At 37.4% G+C, this 18,695-nt stretch overlaps 1 protein-coding gene across 1 annotated transcript in view; it reads left to right on the forward strand.

The window, feature by feature from the left end:
* LOC145996210 (ATP-binding cassette sub-family G member 5) overlaps positions 1-16,240 on the forward strand; it is an 84,114-nt gene extending 67,874 nt beyond the window's left edge. Inside the window, exons 5-12 of the mRNA XM_083132630.1 lie at positions 1,439-1,583; positions 3,853-4,125; positions 4,680-4,896; positions 8,389-8,506; positions 10,515-10,608; positions 13,473-13,611; positions 14,044-14,226; positions 15,024-16,240. Of these exons, the coding sequence (XP_082988756.1) occupies positions 1,439-1,583; positions 3,853-4,125; positions 4,680-4,896; positions 8,389-8,506; positions 10,515-10,608; positions 13,473-13,611; positions 14,044-14,226; positions 15,024-15,378 (1,524 nt within the window). The 3' untranslated portion in view covers positions 15,379-16,240. The remainder of the gene's footprint in view (positions 1-1,438; positions 1,584-3,852; positions 4,126-4,679; positions 4,897-8,388; positions 8,507-10,514; positions 10,609-13,472; positions 13,612-14,043; positions 14,227-15,023) is intronic.
* The last annotated feature ends 2,455 nt before the right edge of the window (positions 16,241-18,695 follow it).

Consider the following 18,695-nt stretch of genomic DNA (forward strand, 5'->3'; position numbering starts at 1 on the left):
GTGTGGCATTTCAAATTCTTTAAAAACTCCAATTTAATGATGTGTTAATCTCTTTGTTTCGTTCCACTACAAATTATTGAATATTACTGCAGGCAATTATATTCCACGTAGACTCAAGAACTTTGTTGTAGTTCTATAAAAATCAAGAAATTAATATGGGATATATTATTTAAATAAATTTTTGCAATACAATTTACAAGATTGTAATGTGTTTACCGTTATGCTTCTTATGTTTGCAGCAAGAATGCATTACATGCAATTTCTACTGCTGAGGTGAAATTAACAATCTACTGAAAGACATATTTTGGGGAAGTACTAATACCTTGACTTTTGAACAGAGTAACACTGAGTTTACCAGATAAAGTGACATCTATCTTAATATATATCAAGCGTTGCGTTAGCTTCAAAAGGTAAATTCCAAAATCAATGTTATTTTTGCTATTGGCTTATCTTACAGTAATCGATAAATATTTCAGTGAAATTTCGGAGATTACGTTCACACTTCCCATGGATGTCCAGTAATCTCTCTATATATAAAAATGGATGTATGTGTGTATATGTATATATGTGTGTGTTTGTTTGTTCAGCAATAACTCTCGAACGCCTGGAGCGATTTCAACCAAACTTGGCACGCGTATCACTTGCAACCTGGAAAGAAATACTGTGGGGGTAAGACACCCCTGGCACCCATAGGGGCTGGGGTGGGAAGGGGTGACATGTAAAAATAATCGAGAACAACCGATATTAAATTCCGCACAAACAGACATCCGTGACTCTATGCAATCCGCACAACGATAGTGTTTCTCGGGTTGTCTAACATTCAGGCTGTGTTGCGAATGGTATCCATAGTTTTCGTGACACTCCCAATGCGGTTCAACTCCAAGTTCATCACCTATCGGCATGGGGGGTGAGAGGGGGTGAAAAATAAAATGCCACGAATGACCTAGAATAGTGTCGAATCCATAGTTTTCGGAGTGGCTAAGCTAATTTGTGACATTCACGATCACATTTAAAATTAGTTACATTTTACACTATAGTTAGAATTCATTATTTTCCTATCTAATACAAGATTGGGGTAAATAAATACCCGGGTAATGCCGGGTAATCAGCTAGTATATTATAAAGTAGGAATAATATTCTTCATTTACAAGACCGTACTTGATAACACCATAAATTATACTGTACTTCATGCCTGAAAATGTATCTCTCGTCTTTCATTTTCTCTCTTGTTCTGTCTCTCTCTTTCTGCTATGCAATCTTCTTTTCTCTGCTTCCTTCTCTCTCTTCTTCTTGTAATGCACTGTCAACTATTGTTGAAACAATTTTAATGTGTTTCTTACATATTATTAGGTGACACTTATAACCCAAGTAAAGTCTGTAAATATTAAAATGCACGGTCCTAATTTACCCTCTATGACCGATTCTGCTGTGCTTCCAGGTTTCCCGTTACGTGAAGAGGTCCCGTGTGAAGCAGGTGATGTGCGACCTTGCCCTGACGCAAGTGGCCAACAGGTGTGTGGAGGACTTAACCCAGAGCGAATATCGAAGGGTCATGATCGGCGTTCAGCTCATAAGAGATCCAGGTGGGTTTCAGCAGATCGTTAATTGATCTTTAAAAAGTGTTTGTAAATAGAAACAGATAAATTCCATTACATTTAAACTGGGGGAATATTGGATTTTGAAGGCTGGAGTAGCTTGGGAAAATTTTTCAAGTGTGGTTCTCTTACTACTAGAATACCTCAGGAAACTGTTCTCTAATCTTGATGAGGGCCTCCCCGATGGCGCAGTGGTAGCGTCGTTGCCTTGTAATCAAGGAGTCCCGGGTTCGATACCCAGTGGAGGTAAGACATCCCCCACGTATTTTGCCTCTATGCAGGAAGCAAAATACGTGCAAACATCGTACCACGCAGTGGATAGTTTGACTGGGCCCCCATTTTCCTAGAGCCATACATCTACGTTCCTAATAGTGAGACCAATAGACCATATCAAGTAATTGTAAATTACAAGCAAAAGTATATTTTCAATTTCATGTTTATTACAAGCAAAGCATTAACAAGTAAATAGTCATTACTAATAACAAGAATTCTAACATCATTAACGTTTCTATAAATAACCAGTAAATAACGTTGACTTCTTGGCATCTAAATTGAGTGTTCACCCCTCTGTATATGTTGAAATAGGACGATATTAATTCTTTACATTAAGACACGTAATATTATAGGCCATAAAAAAAGCTATGGAAGTTTTATTTAAAAAAAACTATTTTAAGTACGTATGTTAATTTTAGCCCTAATGGCCAATAGGTAGACTAGTTCGGATTAAGTTATTGATTAATTCATAGTTTAATTGAAATACTTAACTGTAGTAGAAATTTCCCTAGTGTGTGTTTAGCTTTGCTACCCGAGACCAGGTGGTCGAGCGGTTCTCCTGGCTCGGACACGAGGCCTCGAGATTACGTAGCGTGACGTCAGAGCATGTGATGTAGCGTTGCCAAGTTTATCGTGGAGGCACATAGTGGTTCGGATTCCACTTTAAACTGTAGATCCAGTCCCGATTAACCTTACTGTGCATAAAGTGGACTTAAAACACCAAATCTAACCTTGATGGGCTCTAGACCCTCCCCCCTTGAAATTGCCACTCCTACCCCTCAAATAGCCTGCATTAGAAATTTTCAGAATTACTTACGCTAGAACAGGAATTACACATGCTTATACAGAGTAGCTTCAAGTTAATATAATTTTTTTGGGGGGGGGAGATTGACTTAAACAATATTTTACATGTTAACATATAGTTCGACGATGGAAGACGCGTCCATGCATCTTGTGCGAGTGGGGCATCTCTACACAGGAATTGACTAGGATGCATTTGCTTCAATATCTTAATTTATTGATTTGATTTATATTACTTCTATTTTGGCTAATCGCGACGATGAAGATGAGTGATTGAGTGATGATATGATGAAAGAACACTCACAAATAACACCCATGCCCAGGCCGAGATTCGAACACAGGACCCCTAGCGTCGTACCGCGCTGTGCTTACCAAACGTCCATAGAAGTCGGCACATAGTGGCTCGGATCCCACTTCAAACTATAGATCCAGTCCCGATTATCCTATCTGTGCACAAAGTTGACTTAAAGAACCAAACTAGGACTACTACACTTGTTGTTATTGCTATTATTCTTTATGAAGGAGTAACGAAATAAGTGCATTTCTACATTAAAATTACCTGATATTCTTTATATATTTCTTCTTCAACAAAAAAAGAATTTTGTATTATTGCTCCCATCAAAAATTGATAGTGTCTATTTCTTAAGAGCTATTGCTTACATGTTTCCTAACTATAGGACTAGACACAATCAATCCTTTATTTCAGTAAATAGTAACAATGGTGGTGGACTGATAAAAACTATTTTAGATAATTTAAACAATGAAGTGTTATGAACCGAGTGCTGAAATATTGGACGTGGTGCTGTATCTGACCATTGCTGTACTGGGCATTGATTGAATGATTTAGTTTATTTTACTTCGCGTTTTGTGCCTCTTGGCTAATTTGCGAAGATGGGGATGAGTGATGAAATGATGAAATTGATGAATGGACATTCACAAACAACCAAGCCCGAGCGGGATTCGAACCCGGGACCCTTGGTTGGGCATTGAGTAACAATAAGCAATTATTATTGTTGTTGTTATTGTTATTCATATATGGCTTGTATAGATGAAGGTAAAGTTGAGCCCTCAGATTGTGACAACAGTGTGCACAGGGCCTCTTTTACATTTGTTCTGTATGTATGCGGTCATGAATTGCACAATATTTCGTAAATCTCAATATATAATATCCTTGCTCTTCCAGTCGTACTGCTTCTTGATGAGCCAACATGGGATCTGGACCCCCTCAACACCTACTTCGTGGTGTCGATCCTCTCGAACCACGCGAAGAAGTACAACCGCATCGTGGTGCTGACCATGGAGAAACCCCGCTCGGACATCTTCCCCTTTCTGGACCGAGTGACGTACCTCTGCCTGGGGGACATCGTCTACACCGGAAGCACCAGGATGATGCTGGACTATTTCAGAAACATTGGTTTCCCGTGCCCGGAACTGGAGAACCCGCTTATGTATTACCGTAAGTTTACATTTCTTAAATATATAATTATCCTAGCTGTGATGGATACAACACTTCGATGTATTCGCTCTCTTTGACGAACACTGTTATTTTTTATTATTATTATTATTATTATTTTAAATGTTTCTATTGTTATTTTGCTTGTGTTAATCGTCTTGTCAATCCTGATGTATTATTAGAAAGGCACAACTGCATAGAACTGTATTAAAAACTTCTTGGATATGAATTTTTCCAAATAGTTCTTCCTCATTTGTAAATAGATGTATTTGTAATTTGGTAGTTCCATTTTGTAACATTTTATCGCTTGTCTATTTTAGTTGAGGCAGCTAGGTAGACTTATAAAACTTTATGATAGATTACTTAATGTCTGTTTATGGAATGACCTAATAAAGATAGTAAGATAGTCTTCTAAATATTATTATTTTGAAGTATTACCGTAGTCCACACACAAACACACGAATATATGTAAATATGTCTGTGTGTAAAGCAATCTTTTGTGTTTCAAAAGTAGTTCCTCTACACTAACGTCTTGATTCTGCTTCTTTTGTCCACAGTGTGTTTGTCAACGGTGGATCGCAGGTCGAGAGAACGCTTCATTGAATCCAACCAGCAGATAGCAGCACTCGTCGAGAAGTTTAAGCTGGAAGGGGGTCCGTTTCGAAAATCTGCCGGGCCTGTGCTGGAAGCTGATCCCATAGCAGCCCACCAGAAGGTTCCGTTGTCAGCCTTCGGTCATCCGGGGACTTTCCAGGTCATGTTCACTCTGATTGCGTAAGTGTTCAGAATTTTAAGGGAAATGTTACCTTTTATCTAAGATCGTTCATATTAGTTTTACAATTTTCCAAATGGTTGGGCAATTTCTGATGACACCCTCTTCTCCTCAAACCAACTCAGACCTGTGCAGAATATTCAGCATTAGATATGGTTCCTATTGTGTCGGCTTGTGAATCGGTAAGCCTTACCGAAGTTTGTGGTAAGTCCACTTTATGCTCAGGTCGACTAATCGGAACTGGACCTACAGTTCAAAGCGTGGCAAGTCCGAGTCACTGAGGGAATCGAGTTGGCTACTACGCTATGGAAAAAAAAACAAGAAAAAAATATTGTTCTCGGTCTCATCTTGGTGTCGACGGATATACCGGGTGTCCCAGAGTGTTTCCCTGATTACAAACTTTATTCATATCCGCTACATGGAATGTAGAGATGTAAAAGTGGTGCCAAAATGTTGGAAAACTAACCAAGTTTATTTGTTGCAGGTTTCAGTAATGTGGCTGTAGTGTAGCAGTGTCAGTGCCAAGGAATCCGGAATTAATGCTCTTGACATCGGGTGGCATCTTTCCATACAATGTTTCTTGGACTTGACAGGATTTGGGAATGAAGATAAATTCCATTTTTTAAATACCAACTTATTGATGGCAGATATTCTAAACGAAAGAATTCTGTACATTTTAAAGTTCCTATGCACTTTTATTGGTGACCGGTTCTCGTGATACCAGAGGGCATGCTGAGCTTTTTCCTGATTTGTGAACATTTCCGGTTTTCTGGGCACTGACACTGCTACACTACAGCCACGTTACTCAAACCTGCAACAAAAAAACTTGGTTAGTTTTCCAATATTTTGGCTCCACTTTCACATCTCTACCTTGCATATAGCGGATATGAATAATGTTTGTAATCAGGGAAAGACTTCTGGGCACCCTGTACTTTTGGTATATCTGAATATATCCACAGTAAATTAATTTGGATTTAGGATAAATTTTCTCATCTTTAATATTTTAATTTGCTCTCAAGTAAGGCGAGACTCCAGGCAATAAGTCTCGATAAATCTTGGAAGAATCTGATCTCGTTGAAAAGCTTCCGCAGGATCATCCTTCAACAATAACAACACATTAGATATCACAAGTACTATTGGAATCTCTGGAACTCGTATTTTGGTCGGTAGGGCGGTGACAGCATTAACATAATAGAACACATGTAATCATCTTGATATTTTCCCCTATCGATCCGTTTAGATGTGTTATGTTTGGTGTGGCCTATGATATAGGTGATATCTTCTTGATTTTTAAATAAATATATTAAATGTTACCTAGACTGTAAATTCTAGAGGAAACTGTACAAAATTAGCGGAGGAGTAACTAAAAAGTATCATTTTTTTACCTGTTAATAGAAGTAATCAAAATCCTCTATGGGCTTGTATTGTGACCTATCCATATGTGTTTGTGGCTGTCCCTTTATCTATTTCATCTTGTAACCACTCATCTTCATATTCGCAATTAGCCCAAAGTGGCAGAAACGAAAAGTAAAATAAAATCCAATCATTTGGAAGTATTTAAAACACAAGAAAATGTTGATAGCTTAATCGGTTTTTCTACTTGAGAGAACTAGTGATGTGTGTGGCGTGGAGGGTTGGAGAGGAGGGGGTTGTAACCCACGTATGTAATCAATATGTTCATCAGTTCGTCTTGGGCTGCATGGAAATTCCATTTCGTATACTAGCGACTGGGCGTCTTTCTCCGACAATATGAATGGTTGCCTTCTACCATAGATCCTTTGAATAGTTTTAGCAAGTTATAGCACTGCATTACGTAGTATTTTAATTTGCAAGGTTTTTCTACTTCTTTAAGGTTAATCGCTGTGGTGAAAATGTTTAGACGGAATTCGGCTATTGAGTCGAACACTCAGCTAACGAAACAGTTCCTGGCCATAAGAAACACTGAATTCATTACAACACACAAACTGCAACAGTTAGTGTTAGTACATTAATTAAAGTTATTGAGGAGGAGGCACCCTGGATGCTCAGGTACAGTGGGATCTATGAGTATCACCGTGCAAATTGTCCATCACCATGTTCGTGCAAATTATTTGACCCAATAAGAGCTTCAAGAATTAAAGAAAACTCAAAACAAGCTGTTGACAACTTCTGCACCAGCTTACATACCAATCGCTTAAAAACACATAGGATGAAAGAGAAAAATTACTGAAAATAGTCATTAACAATTTGCGCGGTAATACTCGTGGATTCCACTGTACATTGGACCGATATCTTACATGTACAAGGTAGAGTCTAATGAAAACCTTAAAAGTCCGACAAAAATCTATGGTAGACTACATATAGTTCAAATTTAAACAAGGTATCGACTATAATTTACAGAACAACCTCAAGGCTGCAACACTGATCAAGTGAACTTCAAAACGCCATTTTTGTCAATTTAAAGATGAATCCTCCTTCACAGAGTTGCGCCAGTGAAGACCGTTGTTTTCTTGTCCTCTGGAAGCCTAAAACGAATATAAATTCTACGGCAAATGAAAATTCAATATTTCTATGCATGCTTATTACACCATTAAGTTTGGGGATGGTGGGAAGAAATTCGACAATGGCCTCAGTTTGCAAGGCAGATGGATGGAAAGGCCTTAGCAGTGGCTCATGTGTCCATCTCAAAGGTTCTTATTCATGAGGTATAGGAACACTAACTCAGACTTGAAATTATATGTAGATTAATAATTGGTCTATGTTAAAATGCAGCAATCTTGTGCAACCATACACGAATAAATACAGAGTGAACCAAAAGTAACTAGACAGTAGGTGGAATAGGGTTTGTGTTAGGGTTATACTATAACAATGGTGTTCATTATAACTATGGTGTTTGTGTTATAATATATTAAACTAAAGTTTTTTAAACTGAATCTTTTTTTCTTTTTTCTTTTAATATCCTTCTCTAACCATGTTGATCTAAACTAGAAGATATAAACCCAAATGCTTAGTGTTGTGCCATTTCATGTGTGAAAAGTAACCTCTCACCTATTACCATCAAGTTATCTGCCATAGGGCTAGTGCTCACCAGTGAGGATGAATGAATGACAAAACTACATCACCCAAGCATAATGGTTAGGATTCTTGGTAAGATCCCAACGAGCAACAGTTCGTTACGATATAATTGTACATGCAATCTCAAATAAATGTTATCATTGACTGTCCGCCTACTTTTGGTTCACTCTGTATACTAGATAAAAAATAAAGACAAATTAAGGTTTTTATTTGACTCTCTCTCTTGTGTATACTATTTTTTTCTGGTATATTGGGGGACGCATCCCTCCTGCCCCCTCCTTTCAACTAACGACGCACGTGATTGCGACTAACGCTCTTCTACCTTTAAGCTTCTTGGTATAAACTGCCACAAAATTAGACAGAACAGCTATCTATATATTGTAAATGCATTTTCTACATTAGTACATTAGGAGTAATTGTCTCGAAATATTTCTTCGCAGGAGGATGTTTGCTGCTACCTTCAACTTTAGAAAGGTTGGCCTGGCAGGGCTTATTCTCCGCCTATTCGCGTTTCCCATCTTCTTCTTCCTGCTTTGGGTGTTCTACAGCGGCATGGAGGTAAGAATGAATATATAAGAAGTTCCAATTTGTGGTTTGTTATACACAGGGAACGGATTTATATGTAGTAAAAATGTGCTAAATATGTAAATACATATGTAGTTATTTTCTCCAAAATATGGAGTTAAATATGGACTTAAATTGTAAAAAATCATGTTTTCAACGATATAAGACACTACAGAAGCTACATTAAATACAGTACTCTTACATTGACATTAATTGCAAAACAACACATTTTCTGTTTTCAAATCAATGAATAACAAACTTTTGTTGTAATTGTTTGAAAGTAAATTTTCTTCTGTTGTCTCTTAAGAAGATGGATTTATATTGACTAAAACTGCGTTCAATATCGCCAAGAAGTAATGGGAGTGTAGCCTATTTCAAATTTGTCAGTTATTCGCAAGAAAATCACCCAAACCTTTCGGACACACGGGGAAATGTAGTTATTGCGCGAATATGGAGTATATGTTGATAAATGTTCTGAAATATGGAAATAACATGCAAAAATAACTAAAACATGTAAAATATGAGCCAAAACGTAATTTATGTAAAAATATGGAAAGTAAAAACTGAATTTTTCGAGTCTACATGCCATGATGCGCAATGAAAGTACAAAATATAACTGACTTGCCTCGTAAATATGTATTTACATATAAATCCATTCCCTGATTATACATTATCATTCGAATATCAAGTATTTTGATAATATGTATTTCTTATCCACTTAAATTTTGAGATACTTTCCACTGAAGCGGTAACAAGTTTAATAAAGAGAAAAGTGTGTAGGGGTTGACCGATTGGTCGTCTTGGGGAACTGGGTTTAGACCGCGGAACCAAATCTGCTCTGGTGAACTTTTCTTGGGTCCTCGAATAAAGAATCATCCAAAATCAAGCAGATAATTATGAAATAATGCTCTGGTGTAATTTCTTGAGTCAATTCTGGAAATTGAGTCGGTGGATTTTTATTTTTACCAGTGTGTGAATTAGTTCCCATCGAAACGTTATGTCCATGAAAAAGAAACGGAAGAGAGAATGGAAGAGACTTGCGTAAGCAGTCAAGTAAAAGAGAAAAGAGATAGAAAGAAAACTAGGGAAGTCAAACACGGTACGAGAAAGGAAGGATCAGATATATATATATATATATATATATATATATATATATATATATATATATATATATATATATATAAAGATGCGAGAAAGAGAGAGAAAGAACAAGAAGATAAATTAGAAAACTGAGAGACAGAAATATAAAAGAAAGATAGAGAAGTAGAAAGATACGAGAGTAGAGTGATAAAGAGAGAATAAAGAAGAAAATGAGATAGGAAAAGACAGGTGAAATACAGAAATATAAATGATTCATTAGACAGGAAGTAAGCACGCACAAAAAGCATACTAAAAACTGACGAAACATCAGAAAGAAGATACAAGGACAGAAGAAGAAGAATAAGAGTTGCAAATAAAAGGCAACATGAGAGAATAATTTGTCAATTTTTAATATTTCTACTGGTTTCGAGTGACCCTGTTTGACTCTTCCTGTCAGCTTAGGAAAATGAAGCAACAGGAGCGTGGTGCTGATGACTCACCTGTTTCATGGACAAACCTCAGCAACTTCAAATAGCCTTCGACACAAATCAGAATGATATAGCAAGAATAAGAAAGAATACGTCACTGTTCTTCCTCTTTAAGTTAATCACAACAACAACGACGAAGCAAGCTCAAAAGAAAACTGATGATCAGACGGGACTCGAGCCCAAGAAACTTCGATTTCGAGACCACTAAACGAGCATAAATTATGATATAGCCATTGGCGCACCTAAAGAAGGGTTATTGAGGCAGAATCCCAACTTTGTACTTCATTATTCTTAATTGTCTTAATTTCTCCATTTTCCTGTTCATAACTTAAAAATTCCTGGATGTGTCCATGGTTATAGTACCAGTAGGAACAATGATAGTAGTTGCGGTAATAATATTTGTGCTCTGTATTTACAGTGTTTTGTTTTTTCAGAATTATCAACGAACGTTTGTAACAAGGAACGGCCTAATCTTCAACTGCCTCGCTGGCGCCTATTTCGTCTCTATATGCATAGCCTCTTCCACATGTAAGAAATATTGTATTTTTCCCTTCTTTACTAGAGTTAACATCGCAGAATTAGAATACAAATGTTCAAATATGCAATTTTGTATGGTATTTAGAGGTATATTAAATGTGACTGACCACACAGAAAAGATTTTAAGTATCAGTGCCCATTCCGACACCTGGTGCGAAACTCTTAACTCTTCGCTCGCCCTTCGTTCGCCCACCGAGCTGGTTAATTTGGATCCTCTAGCTTGAATGACGTCATCTGTTAGTTATTACCAAATTAACGCATTGATGGTATTGTGACACTGCTGATCTGGTTTTCTACAGCGGGAACATGCATGCTATTTTTATAGGGCTGTAGGATATTAGGTTCAACAAAACAAAATTCTTCAAAAAAAATCCTACGCTACTGGATGGAAGTGTTGCAGTTATTTCCTAGTTTCATATTTGCCACTATTTTTCCTTGGACAAAATGGACACAGCTAGCAGACAGTTGACCAATCAGCTGCTCATTCTCTTTACTTCATTGCCAGAACCAAGGGCAATATTAGAAGCTATCCTCCCGTTTTGTAAATTAAGATAAATCCCTTTTCTCCCACGTCACGGGTTTATGGCCGGTTGATGTGACGTCGCTGGATCTCGAACAGGAGTGTCGAGTTTTAATAGCGGCCGTGCAAACGCCCATAAATTTTCCTGCATCAGGTTTATTTTCGTTTCGTTGTTTGGCAACTTGCGGTTCTACAAGAGAGGAAACCGAAGATTTGGCATCGTACATTGGCCCAAAAAAATCACCCTCTCCTCTCTGCCCCGTTAACCAACCACCTTACTCTTTCACGCAAAGGAGCAGGAAATAGAAAGTTTTCTCGCGTTGTAGGCTACGTCCACCCTTTTGTAAAAGCCAAGAATTTTTGAACGAAGAGAGGGGCTTGGACAGATGGGACTTCTTGTTGGGCACGGGCTAGGACTGGGCTCTCCTTTCGATGCGCTAAACTTTGCAAATCTCTAGCTGTTTCATGGTGTCACGTGACTAATTTCGTGCAAATGTGCGAATATTCTGACTTCTTTTTACCGCTTCTCTAAAATATTCAAAAAGCAATATATATTTTTTTAAATTTTACTTTGTCATCACCACATCTCCCGATTTTTTTCACGTTCTTCACATTTTTTTAATACATGGTCAGGCTAGGGTGACCAACTCTCCGTAATTCCCGACATCTCCGGAAGCTATTTTTTTATTGTTTCTATTGACATTCTATTTCTCCCTATATTTTATTAACAAGCAAGATCGCGAAATTTCAACTCATTTCGAGTTCGGCAAGCCATACAAAACTTCAAGTCGACTGAAAGATCTTGCACCTTTAACCTTCGGCGGGCGGAAGTGACGTCATATCTTGCAGTAGTTGTTGAAGCTTAGGTCTGCTGCAACAGTGGACAAATACATAAGGGTTAAGACTAAGATACATGCACATCCGTAAATCTTTATTCTCTATTGTGATCTGTATATTATATAAAATGTAAATTAATTATTTTGTTTAATATTATCCGTTCCATAAATATTTGCTGAAGTGATGCCGCGCCGCTAAAAATGCGCAAAATTTGTCGCGACTAAATTTCCTATAAATTCAATGCCGAAAGTTGGTCAGACTAGGGCCGGTCCTAGTTGAATGCAGAGCCTGGGGCATACAATATGTACGGGGACTTCTAACCAAAATTTTTCAGAGGTCTAAGGTTTTTGTTTCTTAGCCTGAAGTACAGGTTTCCTATATAATTACATTATGAACATTATTGCAGTTAAACAATTCATATATATATATATATACATTTCGTATTATTATATAATAGCAATAAGCAGAACATGTTCAAGGTTAAAACCAGGAATTATGGGAGGCTAATGAGAGTTTCTAAATTGATACTTCTTTCATTTTCCAATGTGCCCTAGTGGAACGTTCTTTGCATTTAATTACCAAGGTGTGTTCGATATCAGACTATTACTATACCTATGAAATTGGCAATTTTAATCATATCCAACACCATTCTCTCTCATAATTCTCTCTTTTTTTACTTGTAATTGAATTTTTGATGCTGTAGTGAATTTATTTCAGGCTTGAGAAGGAGTTTTTCTTCAATTTTGACTAAATGTTACTAAAAAGAATACTATATTCACCTCAGGCTTGAGAAGCAGTATTTATTTAAATTTGATTAAATTTTACTCATAATATGAATAAATCCACCTCAAGCTTGAGAAGCAGTTGTTATTCAATTTCGAGTAAATGTTACTCGAAGAATGGCTAAATTGATTTCTCGCATTTGACTATGTAACACACTAAAATGAAATGACTAAATGCATGTAGTCACTTTTGACTAAGGAAGGAAGGAGCTATTTTGAGTGGCAGATTTAGTCAAAATTGAGTTTCCTTTAATAATTTTTAATAAATCGTTTCATATGTATAACATTATCACTTCATGACTTCACTCTAAAATTAAGCGAGTAATGCACTTTTGATTGAAATGTTTGATAAAATGTTTATGTAGTACTTTGTTTATAATACGATTTTAATAATTGTGGATATTTTTAAGTATGTCAAAACAATCCACGAAGGCAGGAAAAATCAGATTAGTTGCTTAATTTGAAGCACCAGAGCCCATAAACTTACAATAATAAGTACAAAAACAAATTATATTTATCTAGCACGTGACCCCTTGAAGCGCGGTTCCTATAGGGCGAGTGCCATGGTTGCCCCTCCCTAGGGCCGGCTCTGCTTTAATACATGACGTTCTGTATTAGCACCCCTTGGTGGTCCTGATGTCTTGAGAAAAAATCCATACATTGCAAACACAGTTAAAGATAAATCACATTGTTACCTAGAACTGTCGTCATTTCAGTTTCAAATTTCCGGACTCGATATTACCAGGAAGCACAAGAAGGGTTATATGGCGGACCCCTGTTTCTCATCTCCTACACCATCTTCAGCGTCCCTTTCTCCATCCTGTCCATGGCCGCGGCGTCGAGGATAGCCTATCAGTAAGTATGAAAGTTTCAGCCATTAGCGGATTTAGCGGGGAGGAGCATGGGGGTACGTGCCCCTCCAAAAAGGGATGGCAGAAATGTAAATACGAGTAGTATTGATATTACAACAAACAGAAAATGTTCGAGAAATCCTTTTACAGATAATAAAAGAATAAAACCAAGTATTGCACAAGGGTTTCATATACGCAAAAACTCATATCTTTTCATTGTAATAATTAATATTTTCCCAGAACTTCCAAATGCATCAAATGAAATCATCTTTCCTTAAGTGTGATAAATATGAATCAAGCATATTTCTGATTGTACTTTATTTGTATTTATTAGCCTCCAGGAAAAATGTGATTGTAATAGTTGTCTTAGTCAGTGCATCAATGATACATGCTACAAAAAAATGTTGGTTGTACACAACAGACATTCCTTTTACAGGCTGACAGACACAGGGGACCCGATGGATTGGTTCATATTTGGCAGCCTGCTTTGGGCATGCGCACTGCTAGCTGAACATCAGACCATTGCATTGCTCACAGTGATCAAGAGCTCATTCAGTGCTGCCAACTGCAGTATTTACCTAACTATTATCTACTTAGTGCTGAGCAGCGGAACACTGAGGTAAGTTTTAAGATTTAAAAAAAAGTATTTTCTAGAGAAAATTAGGAACTAGAAATACTAAATGAACGTATAAGATACATAAAAGCTCAAGTGGGGTCTAAGGCATTGGCGGCGATTAGGGGGGCGTGTGGGACAGTTGCCCCCTCCCAGTTTTACCACTTTTGCCCCACACTATTCTAAACCTAATCTACCAAGGGAAAGCAAACTGCCCTTGTCCCCCTCCCCCAATCTTGGTACCTTGGCCCCTAGTTTTTAGAGGTCTGCGGGACAGAATTTGTTTTTGGTCGGGACAGGAAATTTTTTAAATTCCGACATTCGGGACGGGAAAAATTCTTAATTTTCCGACCAAGTCGGGAAATTTTCGGGACAGGAAATGTTCGAATTTTTTAGAAACTCTGGAAATATCGAATTCAACACGTCATTTTCACCTTAAGTGATTACCTTTGCATTTCTGGAATAAAAACTAAGAATTTCCAATAAGTTCCAGACACTTACAATGCAGAAAACGTTGAGAATTAACGACTTTTTAAAATGACCATTTGGTATTTCCCAACTTTTCGGGATCCTGCACACTCCTCCTAGTTTTGGAACCCAATCACAGACACTGGTGTAAAGGTGACCATCTGGTAAGGTACCAAAGAGTCAACCTCACTTCTACGCCTAGTACGCCCAGTAACTGCTCCTTGCGGGCCAACGAGGCTCTGGTGCCTGGCCAGTATAATCCTTTGTAGGGCTGTGTTGCCCTGTGTTTGTCCTTGTTATCGAAACCATTTAAAATATTTCACCTTCCATTGCAGATCTCTCCGAGGACTACCAGAATGGTTGCTCTACTTCAGTTACATCACGCAGCCGAGATATGCTGGGGCTTTCCTCAACGAGCAAATGTTCGAAGGGAAACTGAGTCACCTGCCAAGAGACGTCCACAACAACTGCACGGGGACAAGCGACACCTTCGGTTGCAGATACGCGGACGGCACGAGCTACCTGGCCGAGAGGTACCACACGTCACCCTCGGACATCTACGAGAACGAGCTTCAGCTGTATTTCAATCTCGGTATCTCGTTCGCGTTCGGTGGCGGAATGGTTTTGCTGAACTGTCTTCTCTACTTGGTTCCCTTGCCCGCCTTCGTCAAGGCGAAGTTTAGAGAATAGTGCACTGGGATGGCAACACGACTTGTCGAGAAGCTTGGGGGAATTGGTGGGTTGCTTCTTCAAAGCTCGCGCAGTCTGGATAAGTATGCACAAGTGGAAATTAGACCCACGTTGAAACTAGACTCTGCTTTGATGTGAGGAAATACAGTAAAACCTCACTGATGCGAACCTCTGTGGACTTGGAATTTGTATATATTGATTCACAAGGAAGACAACACCGCGTGAAAACCATTGGCACATGTTCAGTGCCGCACACACACACACACAATTCAAAATTCAGCAACGTATTGATGCTCAATACAATCATTATTAATGGGGTTTAAATTTCTCGTGAATTCATCCATGAATTTCCGTATTTGCTTGGAAGCGGACACCAGGAATGAATGTGGCATATTAAGTGAACTATGAGAAATGATGTCATCTTAAGTGTCATTATTCTGTCTATGCAATTTGAATTGGTACATTGAAAATATCTCATTCTCAAAATAGTCACGATTCGTAAAAAATAAATAGCAGAAATTTTCATTCCGGATTTTCAGTATAAGAAGCAAGAACCACTCATTAGCTTCATAGAATCTATAAGTAATATTTTGTATGAATTTCTGAGGAATTTGCAAGTAAGGAAATATGATTGTTCTGCATTTTAAAGTGTGTACTAGCGACAAGGGATCTGGACAATGGGAAGTCTTAAAATATTGAAATATATTGCAATATGTGCATGATTAATTTAAAACATTCAATATTCACGTGATTTCCATCACTGCCAAACGTTAATGTACTCCAACTCTCAACTGTCAATGATATACTTAAAATATTTCCTTGTACCATAACGACACCGTTGGGAATATTAATAAACGTAATGACTTTTTGTTGTGTTTTTATTTATTACCCTCCAATTTTCAGTAACATATTATTCCAGTAGAGTGCACCGAGAGCTAAATACATGTTTACTCAATTTGGTGTCTTATATATCTTGTGCGTATTAGTGTAGTTTATAAACTCCTTTAATATCCATCTGCCTAAATGTTGAGAAATGTGTATGCATTTGGTAAGATCTGAATTCGCTAATCTAGTTTTTTAACCCGCTCCTTTCAGTTATGATATATCTGTTTTTCATATTATATTCTAATTTATACGCGAGTAAGACGTGATATGAGTATAACTTAGTATTATTAATCTTAAGATAAGTAATAGGGGACATTTGTTCTTCATTGCATGTCATTTCCCCTTCAAACACATATTTACAAACAATGGTTTTACGGAAGCTCGTAGAAGAGGTTGGGTAAATGTTTTGACAACCTGTCTACTTAGGTGTTTACTGCTTGGCAGATTTCCATCGTAAGCCTCGACAAATGCCTTTTCCTTTGTTCTTTACCCCAATTTAAGAGTAAGAGGTTGAAATATCTTCAGATATTGGAAGTCTTCCACTCCCTTTTTTTTTTTTTTTTTTTTTTTTTTTACACGAGGTTCATTAGCAAGCAAAATAAATATTTTAGCTTCACGTGTGTAGTTTGTAGAACAGACAAAAACTGAAAATGGTCCTGAAAGTAACTGATGCATTTGGTTTCCTTCAAGTCGCATTGCGTTCCTTTTAACTTTCATTATTTAAAAAAGTATTAAAATTCTTCACATTTCTCTCAATCCATACATACGTAATTATAATATTAATAACATAGAAGTATAAACAATAACATTGTTTTATGCAAGAAGAGCATATCGCACATTTCTCTACAACGGTACTCGTCACACAAGATACTAGGCAGCATTAGCGTCCAACTTCTGTACGAATTTCATTTTTCGCCGGAGAGTGGGATAGGCCCTTCTTGTGCTAATCCTTTCAATTTACAGAAATAATACTAAGAAAATGGACTGTGTTATAGTACCATTATTATGTTGTCAATTGCCATACATACACTTAACCGTGTTAGCAATATGACTTATCCTGCACGCATACTGATCTATAATATGTTTGAATATAAGAGCTGGGTACAGGCTGAGTACAACACATTTCTGTTCTTGAGTGTACTACAACGAAAAACAGTGGCTCTATGGTTTGTATGGTTTCTCAAATAAAGAGGAGGTAGAATCTTCTGGTAAACTATCATTACAAGAGTGTTAAACGTGATACAGAATGGTCAGGGGAAGACAGCAACCTATTTGACACCCCTGAACTGCTAGGTTGCCTACGTGCAAGGAGTAGGTTTAGAAAGCCATACAAGGCTTTTTTGGCGTTAAAGTAACCTACAGAGGTAATACTGAGTGTTGTTCAATATGTTGTGGGCAACAATCTCGCAGCCTTTAATGCAACAAGGTCACATCACAAACATAGCCAGGGTTGCCACACCATGCAAGTGAAGAGCACACAGTACTAAATTTTACGACTATGCACATATGTGGGATCAGATTTAAGAAATGTACTTTGTTATTTAAAAAAATCATAATTCGCACACTTTCTTCTATACAGAACACTGAACTACAAGGAACTAAACTGTTTAAATAATTTATTTGAATGTTAGAAGAAACGTGTTCTATAAACCAGTATAATAATCGCATATGTACAGTGGGATCCATGAGTATTTCCGTGCAAATTGTCCAATACCATGTTCGTGCACTTTCTTTGACCCAATAAGAGTTTCAAGACTTAAAAGAAAACTCAAAACATGCTGCAGACAACTTCTTCACCAGCATACATAAAAATCCATCGCTTGAAAACACATAGGATGCAAGAGAAAAGTTAATAAAAATAGGCATGGACAATTTTCACGGTAATACTCATGGATCCCACTATACAGTGAGATCCATGAGTATTACCGTGCAAATTGCCCGTCACCATGTTCGTGCACATTATTTGACCCAATAATTGAAAGAAAACTCAAAGCAAGCTGTTCACAACTTCTGCACCAGAATACATAAAAATTAATAGCTTAAATACACATAGGATGTAAGAGAAAAATTAATGAAAATAGCCTAGTCATGGACAATTTGCACGGTAATACGTATGGATCCCACTGTACAGCATAGAATATGAGTATATTGCGCATTCAATTTAAATTCAAGAGAAGTTCTTGTAAATCGTAAATGTGTCTTAATTGCGTTTTTATTTTCTCTTGGGGAAACCATTATCGATTATAGCAGTATGCAAACTACATGGTGAGAGAGGGGACAAAGAAGTATCGGACAACAACACAACAAAGGAGTTCGTGTGAAACGTAACCACGAATAGAAACAAGAATTAAGAAAATATTCGGGCGTTGGATATCTACAGCTAACATGTATGCTTTAACTACAAGTAACAAGTCAAGTATATTCAGCAACAA

Source organism: Lepisma saccharinum, chromosome 1 (genome assembly GCF_977018435.1).
Source record: "Lepisma saccharinum chromosome 1, izLepSacc3.1, whole genome shotgun sequence".
NCBI classification, from domain to species: Eukaryota; Metazoa; Arthropoda; class Insecta; order Zygentoma; family Lepismatidae; genus Lepisma; species Lepisma saccharinum.